Raw genomic sequence first — 16,504 nt, forward strand, 5'->3', positions numbered from 1 at the left:
GGGGGCCGCTGCCGGGTCGGTTTCGCGGGCTTGCGCCGGTTCCCCGGTTGTGGGGGTGGGCACAGGAGTGCGCCCCCCGGCCCTTGGGGTCTCGGCCGATCTGCGCGTCTCGCGGGGGCCGCACAGCCGGAGGTGTCAGGGGTGCGGGGCTCGGCTCGGGGGCTCGGGCTCTAAGGCTCCTGTCGGCTGGCTCGATGCCCTGGTTGCGTTGGCCGGGACAGTGTGGGGCCCCCGGGCCGGGCGGGTGCTTGTGCGTCCTGAGCCCTGCTGCCCCGGTGGGCGTGAGCCATCGTCCAGCATCAGGTGTGCGTGATAGGCCTTAAACTAGGGAGGGCGCGACTTCAGGTGGTAGTAAGTTGTGTACTTGAAAGTGTGATGCGGTCAGTTTTCAAATGATGATGTAAAGATGTTGCTTTGTGTGTGACCTGGTAAGAAACTCGAAGTCAGTGTAGCAACATTTGATGTTTGCTGCTGAAAGAAGTTCAGTTCACTAGAAATGATAAAAGAGCAGGGTCAGCCTTGGTTTCTGTTCTGTTTGTTTGAAAATAATGCCCCGTTCTCATTAACAGGAGCTCTGTTTGTCTCACTAGGAGTTATTTGCTTTACTGAGAGCAACATTGGGGCTGAAATGCAGTAATAAAATAGTAATATTTTGCAGTGATACTGAAATCTAGAAACAGTATTCAGTACTGAAATTGCAAACTATTCTGTTCATATCAATACTATGCTATAGAAGACTTATGCTTTCCTTTTGATTTTAAGTTGCATAAATTTTTGTAAAAAAATTTGCATTCTGTTGTATAATAAACTTTGAGGGTTTTTTACTAATTAACAGTTTTATGTTGTCGTTATACAGAACGAGCTGTGGAGTGTGACCTGATTTTAGCATAAAGTAAAATGGTGGTATATTGAAAGTGCTTTAAAATTCGACTCAGTCCTCAATAAAAATAAGAACAAAAGTATTTTACTTTTAGTGTTCCGGTGGAATTAAGAACCCTTAAAGAAATCTTTTGCTTTTTCCTTTATTCTTTGGAGAGTTAAAGCATGTTAAGTATCAACTTGATAATAGTTGATATGCCGGTGTTGTGCCGCTTCCCTTAAAATGGAGGGAAAAATTTACAGGTGTCCTGTGGCAGCCTCTAGCGGCGATCGTCAGTGTTTACATGTGACTCGAAGTCGTTCAAAGATCGTTCAAACGCTAAATTCTGCCTTTCCTTTAAGGCACTCGTTTCTGCCGGCTTCTGTGTGCTGTTACAGTAAGGACTAACTCTTTTAACTCTTCCTCGCCTGAAATAAAGTAAAAGTAGTCCTCGGCTTCAGTACTTAAAAAAAAGGTTTTTTTGGATTGCTGAAACTAAAATATTTAGAGATGTCACTCAGTTGCTCCAAAATAGTTTATGGATGGCTGGGATAAAGTTAACACAACTGAAATGTGTATTCCAGAGCTGAGGACTGAAGGGAGAGAAACGTATTTTTAACAATATTCTTAAGAACAGTTACTTATGGTATACTAAAGGGGTATTGTTTTGAGAGACCTGAGAAGAAAACTGGACAAGGAAGGTATCAAACCCTGAAGAAAGTGTCCTTCCTTGAAGGAAACTACCTTGGTAGCTTGTGCTTAAAGATCTCTGCCATTTCTCTGGAACTGTCTCCCAGTTTTTTTAGAGCATGTTTTTTAACAAGAATAGCTTATATCAGTAGTTAATAGTTACTTGCATATTAAGATGTAGCTTTACCCAGAGAAACTGATTTTTTAAAAATGTTTGTTAAATTGGAATTTGAAGTAAAATGAGTATAGCAGTGTGAAGGGGCTCCTCCAAATATTTTCAGTCTCACCAAAAATGTGATGATGTCCCATGAAGACAGATGAGGGCTTAAATTAAATAGAACAACCCCCCAAAATCCCTTTGAATCAAAGTTTGGCTGTGTTTTTCTACCTCTAAAATGGTTGTTTTGAAGCATTACTGTGAACAATGGCTATTTGGAAGCCCACCATCAAAAATAAAGTGAGCAAACACACTCAGAGCCTAAGGAGTATTTCAGAAAACTTGTTGAAGCTTGGTGTGTGTATTATGTTTTTGTGAGAAAATGCTGTACAGTTGGGTGAGGAGACATAATTTGGGGATAAAAGATACGGCCTTTTATGACACCACAAACACTAGAGTAATGAATTGCTTGGGCTTCATTCTCCCTAGTCTGGAAGATAGAGTGTGTTGTCTGGAAATGTAGTCTGCACAGAAAGCTGCTGTAGAGGGTAATAGACCACTCAAAGATGGTGTGTCTTGCAATCCCTCACCAGGGTAAAGGACAGTGTAGATGGGGAAGGGAAACAATGCACTAAAGCAGAGCATGAAAATGGTCATTGTAAAATCATTATTGACCTCTGAGGTCTAAAGGTACTAAATTCAGATTAAAAGGTGTTTTGGCTGAATTTGTGCCTTTTACTGAATCTTTGTGGAGGTCAAGACTTGGGCTGGTTTTTAATGCCTGACATTGAAAAGGTCTTGTTTATTCCCATTGCTGCAGAAGCATTGGCCAACCTGCAGAGATGTTGCTGTGCTGACTCCATGCTCCTGCTCTGTGCTTTTGAGGGTTGCGTGATTCACCTGATTCCTCTTCAATTTAGTATTTGTACAGTTTTGCGAAACCCCCCTTGTTTTCCTTATACAGCCCGCTGTTCTTCAATCATGTTCAAATGTAAGGGGGATATATGATAGAGGTTTGAGATGACCTGTAGAGGAAGTCATGCAATAAACTATGGTGTTAGTGAAAGGAGTACAAGGCGTGTGAGATGCAGACTTCGGAGAACGAAGTTAGGAGTCGGAGGACCTGCTTTGAACATGCTGACTTAGCACTGTTGTTGGGAGGAAGTGTAGTCTTGTCCTGGTACCAACTCAGAGGTTTGTTTCGGGAATTATACTGGGGAACTAAACTACAGCAAAGTTAGCTTTGCTCTTCCTTTTTTTTCGTGGAGGTTATTTTTGGTTGATTTCATTCTCCAGTCTTGTTTTGCTGATTAAGGATACCAATTAAACTCAGACACCAGAGTGAAAAGAGTAGGTGTGTTTTACTAGTGATAACCAAGTAATGTAACAGTGTAATACAGAAAGCATGCAGTAAGAAAAAAATAGAATAGTGCACTTAAAGCAGCAAACAGGAAAATACAGGGTCATTAATACACGAGAGAGAGAATAGAGATTAAGAAAACTACATCACCACTTGGATATATTATCATCATCCAGACCCGGGGTGGCTGGGGAGCCCTGGTTACAGCGAGGGTTTGGAGAGCCTGTCCTGGCAAGTGGGAAATCCTACGCGGTGCGTCCACCCATAGGTGAGGCACCCAAAGTCACTGTGAGCGGGTCCAGCCTTATATACCAGAGATCGACAAGCCGGAATAGCTGGGACCTTTGTTTTGAGCAGAAAATTTCTGGTTTCATTCTCCTGTTGGATTCTACCCAAAGCCTGGCCAGGGCTCGGGGGAAAACCAAGGAAGTTTCTAACAAGGCCAAACACTTGGGTTCTCAGCCTTGAACAAGGCTAAACAAGGGAAGTTGGATACATTCTCTCCTCACTCCTGATTATATTTTGTCTAAGCTGCATCTCTCACTAGCGCGTTTACGTACTTTGTTAATGATTACATAACAAGTTAGCAGCTTCGGCTTTGGCACTGTTGTTCAGGCTTCAGTATTTCAATGTTTTAGCACTTTTTACATCAGAATAGGTGATTTGTTATAACTTAGTACAATACCTACTAGCACAATGTTTTTCAGTTATAAAATACACAGGATTCATCTATAGGTCAACTCTGGCTTGGGCTTGTTGTCCAAGCCTTAGCACTTCAGGTCAGCTAGACTATTGTTGTACAGATGGCTGTGCCAACCCAAGGAGGCGGTTTGACATGGAAATAGAGGGTAGGAGCAGAGGAGGACAGGACAGTTCTCTGCAGCTGTACTGGCTTAGTTGTCCTTGCAGTATCTGTGATTGAAGACCTCTTATTTTTCTAACTGCTACTCACATGTCAGCTACTTTTGTAGCAAAGCCTGATAAAATGTATTTCCCTTGCTAGTCTTAAATATTTTGGAAAAACATGCTTTTAATTACAAGCAAATTTGTATGAATACAGGTGAGTAACTGCTACACAGCAGTGACTTTTCTGTCATCTCCAAACTAGATGATTGTGTCCTCCCTGAGAGCACATACTAAGATAGGTGGACTTTTCCTTTGCGTTCTTGACATGAAACTATATTTTGTGTCTCTCTCATAATAGTAATTGTATAATCTTTGTATTCTTCTACCTGTGTTGTATTGCTCCCCTCTCTTTGCTGGCAGAGAGATCAGGAAACTACAAATGATTCTTCATTTGTAGGGGGAAGACATAATATGAGAACTAGAGAGATGTTGCCTCTGTTCTTCAGGTTTCTGGGTCTCTTGTCTAACAGTTTTTGTCTTTCTCCCTGAGCTCTTAAACTATTGCAATTTTTTTTTTTTTTTTTCAAAAGTGATGGGGAGCTTTAATTTTAAATCAGCAGTGCCCCACATTGCAGAGGACGCAGAATACTGGTTGTTTCCGGGAAGCATTTCCTGTTTCTGTTAGTTATTAGAGTCAGTCAGCAGCTGAAAAATAAAGGTGTCATATAGAAATGAAAAGTGACTTTGTCTTAAAACCAAATATCACTCACAGGGTTTCAAAAGAGAATGTTTACAAGTTGATATAAATGATAATGAATGCTAATTACTTTCTTAGAGATTGCTGTAGAAACAAAAAGAACTTTGTTCTAAAGTGAATGGAAGTATTTAGGGCTTCAGTAACTGGTAATTTGAGTGGGTTTTGTGTCTTATGCATGCTTAGGAAAATGCTTTCTGTGTGAACACCTTGCAACTATGGCTGCTAGTGGAAGAGTTAAGGAGGAGGTGACTCCTTTGCATAAAGATTTCTTACTAGACCTCAGAGTATCCTTGGACAAATACTGTGTATACTTACATTACTAGAGAAGTTGAATGCTCTCTTGAAGGTGATGTAATCCATCCTTTTAGTGGTTTTCTGCACTTTACAACTTGACAGTCTGAGCAACCTGATCTATGGAAGATGTCCCTGCCCATGGCAGGGGGGGTGGAACTGGATGATCTTTAAGGTCCCTTCCAACCCAAACCATTCTATGATTCTATGAACTGCATTTTTTAAAATAGTTTGTTTCATTTAGTGATTGAAGATACTGTGGATATTTTTCCCCCTTGTGCTTATTTCCTTATGACAAAGCATTACTTCCTGACACCGTGTTTTCAGGGTGGGGTTTCCCAGGGACTTGTTCTGTCATGGTGCTGAGCACTGGGTCGCACCTGCGAGCACGATCAGATTGGTGGGGCCCGGGAGTGGTGCAGGACCCTGGAGAGCGCCCGCTTGCCGCGGGTGAGAGTGGGGTGGGGCTGCGTGTCCCTGTCCCGGGAGGGCAATGGCCATCGCTCCCCTCTGCACTCACAGGTTCCTCGTCTCGGCTCTGCTCACTGATGAGTTGTGTTGTATAATGCATCTCCCATTTGAATTGTTTTCCTTGGGTATGTTCACCTCGGGTTTTAAATGAGTTTTTGTTCTCAGCAGGAAACTTAGCTTACCTCTATCTGTGTCAACTTTTCTCTGAACTAAAGTTGGGTAGGTAAAGATATTTAAAATATCAATTATGCTAGCCAGTTGAACAGTATTCAGTAGAATACATTATATTCAACTGACTAGCATAATTAAATAGCACTTTTGAACACAAAAGCTCCAAAGTCTTTTTTTTAAAAAGTGTTTTTGAAAGGGTGGGAACCTACAAATTGATCATTTGACTTCTCTATTCTTTTCATTAAAAGTATTGCTGTGTGCTTTGAAGGTTGTCTTATAGTCTTTTTTTTCCTTTGAACTGAAGCTGATGGCAAATTGGCATTCAGAGGCTTATGTGCAAGATTCAACAGATGTGGCTTGTTGATGCTTGACATAATTCTTGTTTATCTGTAATAGTTGATATTGGTAAGAAAATGTGACTTAATAAAAGACAAACAACTTCTGTCAGCTTTTTTTAACCTTTCTTATACTAGCTTCTATGGAACATATTTTAAGCACTGATTGGTTTTTTTTTTGTCAGAGGGTGTTTTCTTCTTTGTGTGTATACAGAATATATTTGCAGCCTGGTTCTGCAAAGCTCAATGCATCTGAAAGTTGTTCTTTTTCCATCCTTTTCCCTGTGTGCTCTATGTTAATATTTATTGTATGACTTCAAAGAGTTTGATCCTTGTCCCTTTTATTGCTAAAGGGAAGAACTGTGTTGTTTGTATCACTGCATTTGCTTTATTGCAAATCTCTTTAAAAATCTCTCAGGGGGCCTTCAGGCTTGGTTTGTCAGGGAGGGCTCCAATGAGACAGCAAGACTGCTGTGGCAATCTGTCTTCCATGCACTTGTGTTCTCTTAAGTGCCACTTGTCCCTTGACACTAGCAGGCGTGGAATTCAGTGGACTGGGTTCTGTTAGACACTAAGGCTGATGTTCTTTCCCCAAAAGTATTCCACAAAACTTGTAATATGAAAAATCTGTCTACAAGGTCTCTAAATGGGCAAGAAAAAACAATGACAGAAAAAAAAGGCCTTAGTTTTTGCAAGAGAAAGTCAAGTAATGCATGATATTTGTGACAGCACAAAAAAAAAATGAAACAGTTCATATTGAGATGGAAATATTATGTTAACGTGTAGAACAGTGGTGCGTGAAGAAGACTTGCTGCTAGAGTATTGCTGAATGACTCGGAAGTCGGGAAATACCCAAGAAGATTTACAAATACCTTTTGAAAACAGGCATAGGTCCCCAAAAGCTTCTTGCCCAGTGAAATAGCTGTTTCACAGCAAAACCGCTCAGGGTTTATTGTTGGGTTTTGCTTTTTCTGAGTTCTGAATTTCTAGCTGTCTGCATACTGAGCAGATATAATACTGAATTTCTACTCTTCATTTTTTTTCCACTTGTCTAACAAGTGTTACCAAAGGGTGATGCTCTTGTTTTCTCTGTCATGCCTCAAAGCAGTCATCATTACTTAAAGAACATTACTTAAAGAACTACCTTTGTTCTCTTTGTCAGTGGTATCCTGTTGTCAGTGTTGTTCTTGAATATGTTTTTGTGCCTGGGAGAATTGTGGATATGACTTTCCATGTTTACAGGATAGTTCAGAGAAAAATGTGTAGGCTGACATCAGGGTAACTGATTTTGCAGTATGTTCAAGTATTAGGTCACTTCATGTTTTGTTGGTGCCTTGCAGGCCATAGTCAGATTTCCCCTTGAAAAGTTTTGACAGAAGAGACTTTTCTAGGCAGGCAAAGTAATTTTGGTTTTCAACTGATGTTAAAAAGAAAATTAAATATTCTTTGAGCTCTTTGCCTCAGGTTTGGATGTTCTTTACTGAACCACATTTAAAATTTAAAACAGTTGTCATTTGTTATTATCCCTAAAATGCTCAGTTAAGATGTTGAATATAATTTTAAACAGATGGTTTGAATTAAAAAAGCCACTTTGGTGCAAGAGCAAGTGGAGGTACTGTAGTTGCAGTTCCATTGTCTGGCAGAGCATGTTATGCCTCAATAGAGATAGAAAATGAAATTTTGGAAACAAGTAAAAGGGACTTTATCATTATCCCACTTCTGTTCATTGTATGATTATACAATGAAGTCAAGATGCGGGTTTTGGGTTTCCTATGTTTAAGTGGTGTGTAAAGATATGAGAGAGTGTTATTCTGAGACTGGTAAACCTCTTGTATAAATTAATTTGTGCAGTTAGTAGGTGTATGTGCTGTGACAGCAGAAATTACTTGATTGCATTTCTTGACTCTAAAAATTATCACTAGTAAAAGAGTATGTTAAGGACTGCTAGTACCATCTTAGATGATGTATAATTGCTATACTATGCAAAATACTGTCAGGCCACACAACTTCCACTTTACTCCCCTGCCCTAAGCAAAAGGATCATTTTTTATGTATGGACAAATTGTACAGTCACCACTTTGACAGTTTAAATTACAAAATACACAACACTGTTTAGGTGAAAAATGTATTAGCCAGAAACATAGCAGACATTCCCATCCGTTTCTTTTTTCTGTAAAAGATACTTACCGAGGCCATTGATGCTTATTGAAAATGCATTTCCAATGGATTTTCTTCATCTTAACCAACAGACTTGACAGTATTAGTGAAGGATGGTGTCTTTAAAAGAAATGAATAATGTACCTTGAGCTTCCTGTCTTGACACTTTATTATCCTTAAAAAAATATTCCTGCCAATGGGGCATATTCCATGTAGTATTTTGTCTATGTTTTATTGCATATGTGAAGAAAGAAAAATATAAATGGAAAATGTTACATTTCTCATGAAGAACTGTTTTGTAATGTGGTACAAGTATGGGTTTCTTTGCTTTATAAATAATGCTGAGAGATTATAACTTCAGAGGAATGCAGTTTAGATGTAGATTACTTTGGAAAAAAAGAGGATTGCACTTAATTATGTCAGCCTTCCTGTTAAGCGCTGGGGGACCTGATCCAGCTTGGGGCTATGGATGTAGCTTCTGTGGCATGAGTCAAAAAAAAAAGAAAAAGTTTTGTCAGCAAGTTATGGATCAACTTGCAGAGGGAAAAGCCCATGTGAAATAAACTGCCTGCTTCTTGTCTCTCATGGTTGGGCTTAAGTGGGTCATTGCAGATGTCTTGCACCCCTGCCACTGTAGCAGTGGTTTAGTCCTCACACTGACATGGCTGTTGGTGGGGAATTTGCAGATGATATTTTGGTAGTGTTTTGATAGGTGTGACTACAAAGAAAGATGAAGATCCCACCTGCCACCAGCTGGGAGCTGAACTTTATCTTTGAGGCTTCGGGGGGGGGGGGAACCAAAAAAAACCCAAAACAAAACAAAACAAAAAAACCCAACCCAACCAAAAAACCCTGTTCTAATCTGTTTGAATCATTTTATTCTGGAAAAATAATTGCAGTCAGGAGGTCCTTGCTCCTTTTCTTTCTTTAATCTCCTAGACTTTAAGAAAGGTGTCTGCTGGCTTGCTGGCTCTGCCTTCTTGTGTCTCAGAATGATTTCTCCCTTGCATCTGCTCACTGTCTTCACTGTAATATACAACATCTAATAAAGTGAGAAGTTCTGAAGTCTAGTGAAGCCCTCCGCCTACCCAGGACAGTGCTAATTTTCTACTTGCTCTGTTCACATGCACAACTTGTATTTAACAGGCAGTGAGTAGCTTGGTGGATCTGTAGTATTTTTATGTTAAGAATCTGAAAAGAGTCCTTATTTAAGAATCCACTCAGCTTTATGGTGTTGGCTCCAAATTATTTAAACAAAAAATATCTTACTGTGATAGTTTAAATTCTGACATACTGGAGGTTGGACAGTATCATTATTGGCTCTGTATTTTAGTTTAGAGGGTGATGACAGGAGAAAAAATATGGAAAGAAAATAATAAATCTGAGTTTGATACATAGTTTACTAGTTGGGCTGAGTCTGCAGAGGAGGTGAATTGCCTGTCTGAACTGTATTACATAACATGTGCTATGTTTGAATGGGCAGTGAGAAGTGGCATGTGGCAAGTAGGTTGCAACATGCTCCTCTATTATTTACAAGATTAGAAGCTTTTTTTCTCTCCTCTTGGTGTGATAGGCAATGGCTTAACAGAATTAAGTCAAATGATGCAGTCAGGATTTGGGCAAAGCTTGTGACTTGATTTGTGAAAATAAGGACTGTGTGAGGTAGCGTGCTAAGTCACTTGCTAAGAGATTGTCTCAAAATATCAGAGGACACAAAAACGCTGAGATATCCTTGACTTAAGTTTTCTTGACAGAAAGATGTAAGATATATTTTCAAGTGACAGTTTGTTTATCCACTTTTTTGATGGTCAGGCACCTGAGGGCAGAGATGTTTTTGTACTAGTAATAAATACTTAGATCTGGCTCCTTGTCCTCCAAACTGAAGGGGGGGTGTGTGTGTGTGCTTAATACACTTCTGTTTTTCTTCTCTTGACGGGCTGTGGCTTTTGCTTTTTCTTATAAGGTAGTGTTTAATCCACTTTTTTCCTTTTATCCTTGTTATTTCTTTAGCATGCCTTGAGAGGTTTCTGCCTTGAACCATCAAGCACCAGTCTCTACAGAGAAATGTGCTCATCATGACCTTTGTTAACAGAATGGGGAAGAGAAAACTAAGGGGCTCTTCTCTTTTTTTTCCTTTGCATGATATCCTGTAGAAGCTGGATTTAATTTCTGTCTCATGTGAGATACAGAGAAATAGTACATAGATAAGCACGTTTCCTGCTAGGGCAGATGCATACACAGTGCTGGCTGTGCTTTCTCTGTGCCTAGAAGGCTTGAGAGTAGACACTGTAGGTGAGGGATGTCAGAGCACCCAAATATTACTGGGTGATCTGCTTTCTCCTCTTCCCAGCCAGAGAAGCATGCCAGAAGGCTGCTGGGCACCAAGGAGTTTGATACTGCTGCTTCTATTTGCAGCTTCTCCTGCTGCTGACAGGCCTGTCAGAACAGCTACAAGATCCTGTTCAGCCTCCTGTTCACACATTAGACCTGCAGGTTCAGACTGGCTTTGGAACCACCCTGTCAAATGGTGATGCAAAAGCACAAAGGGGGAAGAAAAGAGGAGTGGAAGAGGTCTCTCTATGGCAAAGGACTTGGCTGAGTGAAGATCTGTGCATTTTCAAATTTAGAGGTGCTGTCAACTAGTTCCAGCTGTTCCTTGCACTAGTTATGTGAAGGCTGTGTCGTCTGCTAAGTGACATCCCTCCTTGGACTTGCAGCCTGAGACCTTGCATTGCATCTTTGAGAACAGAGATTATGTAATGATTCCACTTCTCTTGGAAATAGGTGTGGGGGAAAGGGGTAATGCTAGAGCATATCATAGGCAGAAAACCTCAGATGTCCCAGGAGATCTACACTGAGGTTTTGCCACAAATCTCATTTTTCCTGTATCTCTTTTTACTGACTCATGAAGATTGTGTCCAGATCCTGTAAGAAGAGGATATTTTCAAGATAAATATTTAGCTTTCCCTTTCTGTATTGATGGCCCTTCATGTAAGAGTGCAATGGAGGAGAGATGACCCCAAGTGTCAATTTACACTTGAAATGAGAGATACTTATCTTTTTCTTCTGTTTGTGCCACAAACACTTGTAGCTGCAATTACACAGCACAAACATTGCTTAGCATTAATCCTCCTTTTCTATGGAGGTCCACTGACAAATCCCAGAGGTCCCTCTGTATTTTACCTTCACTTTCTTCCTTGATGGCTTACCTTTCATGGTTCAGTGATCCATGGTCAATCATTTTTTAATAGTAAGGTTCTGGGGGGTGGATGGCTGCTTCAAGAATAGATATTTTTTCTCTGTTGCCTTGACATCCTTTAAATTAATGACTTCTCATATCAAGTAGCTAGAAATGCATGGACAAAATTATCTTGTTCCTCAGCAGAATGAAAGGTAGTACCCCATCCTAGATTCAAGAAGCTTAAATACCTGCAAATGTGAATTCAGGTGACTTTGGCATTCCCTATTAGAAAAGAGGGTTGTCCTCTTATTTGTAGGACATATATTCTAACATTTGAAATCCAGAAGTTTGTAATTAAATGTTGATGTTGATAGTGAAATGTTGGTGGTCTGGCCTTGTCAGCTCTGTCAACCTTAACATAGATTGTAGCTGGGGTGACTGCTTTATCTCTCTTTCTAGGAGTAGTAAAGCACCCTCATTTTTCTTACCAGTGTAGGTGCAAACTGGAGAAGACTTCTGAATGGTACCTCTGTTCTTTTTGATTTCTTTGACTTCCTGTCTTGCTGGCTTTTTTTTAGTCAGAAGAGCTGTGTGAAGTACCAGTTGAGAAAAATTCAGCCAAGAAGTGAACGAGTATCAGCCAAGACCTGTTTCTGCACACCAAGGGATCACTTACACAAGCTCTTTCTTAAAATGCAAACTGAATTTTATACAGGAAGGGGCTATTTCAGCCTATTGTTCAACTGTCCTCCACCCATATCTGTCTTAGATGGTGGTACTTGTACATTCAGAAGAGCCTAGTGAAGGCATTTTTTTGGTCAGGGAATACTTCATTAATAACTGAATCTGTTTTCCAGATGTATTTGTCAGGTGTCTAATAAGTAATTTTGTAATTCAGTGAATAAGAGTGACTGATTGTGTTTTCTTGTTACCTTTTTATCTGCACTAGGGGTGCTCAGAAACTGATCCATATGTATGGTTGTTGCAGTGGCTGTCAGAGGCAGCCAGTGGCTGTCTTCAGTCTTTAGGAAAAAGCTTTCTGGTAATTAACTTGTCCGTTTTCATTCATGTTGCCATACCTTTTAGGCAAACTAATGTTTCCGTATCATGGATTAAAATAGAAACTTAACTGCATTCAAGGACCCAAGCCTTGCCGTTCCCCTGAGCATCATCTCTCTTTGAGAGGACTAATGTGCATGGTTGCGTCATTGTTTTCTGATACAGTCTCACTGCTCTGCTTTGTCAGATAGCTCCTGCCGGCCCCGTTCAGCTGTCAGAGAAGAGGATCTCTACAAGAAATGTCATCCATCCACGTGCCTGCTTGCTTTTCTTTTGCCTTTTCCATAGTCAAATATGTATCAGTTGCAGGCTGAGAAAAAATTGAGATCTGTACCAAGGGACATAGCATGTGTTGAGAGGAGCAGACACTGAGTTGGGAATGGACCTGTGGAAAGTTGGACCCAAAAAAGCCTCATATTAGGTGTTTGTCCTACAGAGGTAGAATAGGTGCTTTGGTTTGGAAGTCCCAGAGAAATCCAGACAGTGATAACTTCCTTTTCCACTGAAAACCAGTTACTGGAAATGTTTTGGCCTTCCATGGTACTTTGGATGTTTGAAGAGGTTGTATTTCGCAAAATTATCTGTTTTAAACTTTAGTCACTTTGGGTTGGCAATGACCAAGTTTAGTTGTAACTTGGTCAAGATGAAAAGGTGTAGAAGGTCACTGGTGCCTCTCTAGAATTGCTGTAGACTGTATTTAAACCTTGTTCTTTGAGTTGGAGCCTTCTCCAGGCTCAGATGAGTGCTTGTTTGCAACAGCTTGCCCAGTGGCTTAGTATTTTGAAAGCAAGACTGCCATTAGGAAAGGTACCAGGAGCCACTCTGGCATTCAGCTGAGATGCAGTCAGGAGCTATTTGTAAGTGTAAGTATGAGAATAAGATGCTCTTAAAGATGTTATGTTACAGTGATGATACACAAAGTCATGCATTAAAGGAGCGATGTAAGCTAAGGAGTGGCTGTAAGGTGTGTGGTAGAAGCAGGTGCACTGAGAGCTGCCTGTCTTGAAGTCATCTGGTGGTGATGAGCAGTGGGAAATGTACCCAGATGAATAGTCTACTGTAATGTAGTAAAACTGTGGTTGCAAAAAAAGTCTCTCTTTTTAAAAATTAATTCTGTAGATCACTATAGTCTATGACAGCATTAAATTTGAATTGTATTGATTGCACTCCTTTTTCTGCAAGCCAAGGGCTCAGGCCTGGAGAGAGTTAAAGCAAAGAGAAATAGCTGGTGCTGAAAACAGATTAGGTGACTAATACTTTAATTAGAAAAAATTAGAATATGTTGAGCTGTAGAATTATAGCACTGGGGGTATACCACAGCAAGTATCTGAACTAACTGCTTTGTTTAGTAGGGTCTCTAGTCTCATCAGTTTAAGGCGTGTATAGTTTGCTTTCTCTTATCAAACACAACTACATCAGAAGAAAAAGCCCTGTGGAAGATAAATCTGAATAAAATGAGGTCTGGCATTCAACTTAATGGTATTTCTGTGGCTGTGATTTCATGTATTTAAATTCATGCAGGAGCCCTGAGTACTGAAAAATAAAAAATAAACAAACTGGTATTTACAAATATTCCAAGTCTCTTGGAATCTCACTTGTAGACATAACAGCATGTAAGTTCTGATTAATGAAAAGTAGCTTCTCTTTGATTACTTAAGCGTGACTACTATGTGTCTTCTTGAAACGTTATATTTATCTCAATCTTGTTCCATGGTTTTCTCACCAAATCTCTAAAATGCAAAATTACTATATTAATGTTTCTGATGAGGACTGGAGTTGTTGCATCTTTGTTTCAGCAGGGAAAATGAGTGGAATTGGAAGTTATGTTTAAGTTGCATACAGATCTGAATTTTCTTTGGATTAGTCATAATATATATTAACTTTAAAATCTTATTAGTGGGGGGGGGTTGTCTGGTTTTCCTGGCCCTTTAAAATTTTTATTTTAAAAAACATCTTTTAGAGTTTTGTTCAGAGTTAAGGTTATGTGGTAGTGAAGCCTTTTTCCTTTCTTTGATAAGAATAATAGTCTTACCATGTAGTGGCTGTCTGTGTCTGTCCAGCTACTGGAATCTGTAAGTAACAAGATGAACTTATAAAGTGTCCTTTAGAAGCACTAACTAGATTCTGAAACAGAGTTGTTTTTAGAGAGGCTTGTATTTATAGGGGTAATTGAATATCTGAACCTCCCAGGCTGTTAGGAACATCTCTTTCTAAATTGGGGAATGGAGGTGGTGTTATGGTTGATCATTAGCTAATATTAAATAATGAAGTTAGCAACTTGGACAGCACTAGTAGTACTTTGTCAGAACTAAGACTCATTCAGGGTCAGATCCCACACTTAGCTGATTTGGATTGCCTTAGGTAGGCATCATATGAACCCTTCAGTACATGTGACAGACGTGTACATTTCCAGTGAACCTGTTAATAAGCATATATGTATCCCTAACCTGACTTTAGAGGATGACAGGGCAGAAAAAGCATTCAAAAAGAGAATATTATTATCCATGAAGAATAATCCTTCAACTGGTGTTTTCTGCACTCAGCAGAGCAACTTTGTTCCTTTAAAAGCAGTTTTCTGTTCCTAGGCAGAATATAATGAGCCAGAATTGATAGTAAATGTAGAAAAAGCAACTCTGGGTGGATGTTTGCTGTAGGATGACTTTCCTTAGCTGTCTTTGGCTTGCGTTTGCCTGAACAGACCTCAACACTGTCATGCAGTCAGCCAGTAGAGGGTAGTATGTTCTTGGAGACATCGCATTTTCAGAGTCTTCTATCACAGATGTAGGTAACAAAAACCAGCTGAATATCAGCCAAACTGGCTTGATTCAATGGTCTTTTGAAGTCATCTGATAACCCACTAAATACCAGAGGTGAGATGCTGAGACATAATGACTATCTGAAAGTCTGAATTAGCTGTGCAGTGCCTTTTGACCAAAACATCTGGGAAAAAGCTTGTTGGAAACAGAGATTGATTATGGATCCTGGGTAATAACTGTGGTTATGGTACTCCTGTTCTATAGAAAATGAAATAAATATTGATTCTGATAAGTCTTATCTGCTTAACTTTTTTTTCTTACTCCCTCTCAGCATTGGACTTTGCCAGCCCGCTGTTGCCATGGGTATACCAGTCTTCATACTTGCTGGTCTCCTTGTGCATTGTGTGTTCTTGGTCTCCATTTTTGAAATCTACTTCAGTTCTCCCCTGGTTCACGGTATGACTCCTCAGCAGACTCTGCTGCTGCCTCCGGCAAAACGTCTCGTACTCTTTGTTGCCGATGGTCTGCGGGCAGATTCGCTGTATGAATTGAACAGCAACAATATGCCCCAGGCACCTTACCTGCGGTAAGTCCGTCTGAAAACACTACTGATCCAGGAGGTTTCCCTTCTGGAAGCAGCTCTGTGTAATGTTGAAAAGAGAACAAGAGGGACGATGGCAGCTGTGGTGGTTTGGGTACTGCCTTCCCTCTGCCTTTGAAGTAACACTTTTCAAAGTTACACTCTACAGAAATGTGTGAATTTGTGTTGGTGTCCCTTGTTGTAAGTAAAGCTGCTAAACCATGAACAGAGTAAATTGAGTCAATATTGTCCTCTGAAAACTACAGCTAGCCAGTATCTGAGAGGGGTGTGAACTTTTTCCACATCAGCATGTTACCAATTCTGAAGCCTAACAGAGTCATTAATTTAAAATGCTTCCTTGATGCTCACTTTAGGAGTAGTAGTTCATTAATGTGCTTGTCTTCTAATTCTAAGCTACTGATGAAGGTTTTTAAGGAGTGATTAAAAAAGATGGCCTGAATGGATCTAACAGCAGGCTGCCACTTCCTATTTGTTCCACGCTTCCTGCATGCATGGCCCTGTGCTCTCTAGTGTGTGTCTGATTGCTTAATAGAATGATTTGGTTTAAGACTGTGAAAAACTAATCCTGCCAAAAGAGTGTTAAGTCATATCCTTGAGTGCTTAAAACTAATTTTCACCAACCTTTCCTGTTTCCTTATAGCAAGATAACTGTTTGATCATAGGACAAATAATTTCTTTGACTAAAAGAAAAGAGATAATATTAAATAAGACTACTTTTGTGTAATAGCATTGATTGGGCTTAAACGTCAGAGCAAACATGAATAATCAGTCTTCTGAAGCTGTTAGGACATTTGCAGTCTGCTACAGAAATCT

General features: G+C 40.0%; 1 protein-coding gene across 5 annotated transcripts in view; it reads left to right on the top strand.

Annotated features, from left to right (window-relative positions):
• Window positions 1-9: 9 nt before the first annotated feature.
• PIGN (phosphatidylinositol glycan anchor biosynthesis class N) overlaps window positions 10-16,504 on the top strand; it is a 106,194-nt gene continuing 89,699 nt past the window's right edge. For 2 of the 5 annotated variants that reach the window (XM_026842985.1, XM_026842986.1), the window contains exons 1-2: window positions 222-303; window positions 15,422-15,676. In XM_026842985.1, coding sequence (XP_026698786.1) covers window positions 15,450-15,676 — 227 coding nt within the window. In that variant the 5' untranslated portion in view covers window positions 222-303; window positions 15,422-15,449. Of the gene's footprint in view, window positions 16-166; window positions 304-14,905; window positions 15,205-15,421; window positions 15,677-16,504 lie in introns of those variants that run through there. The other 3 variants (XM_026842983.1, XM_026842987.1, XM_026842984.1) reach the window with 3 other exon arrangements.

This window comes from Athene cunicularia (genome assembly GCF_003259725.1).
Source record: "Athene cunicularia isolate RWA chromosome 2 unlocalized genomic scaffold, athCun1 chr2_part1, whole genome shotgun sequence".
In the NCBI taxonomy this organism is placed as follows: domain Eukaryota; kingdom Metazoa; phylum Chordata; class Aves; order Strigiformes; family Strigidae; genus Athene; species Athene cunicularia.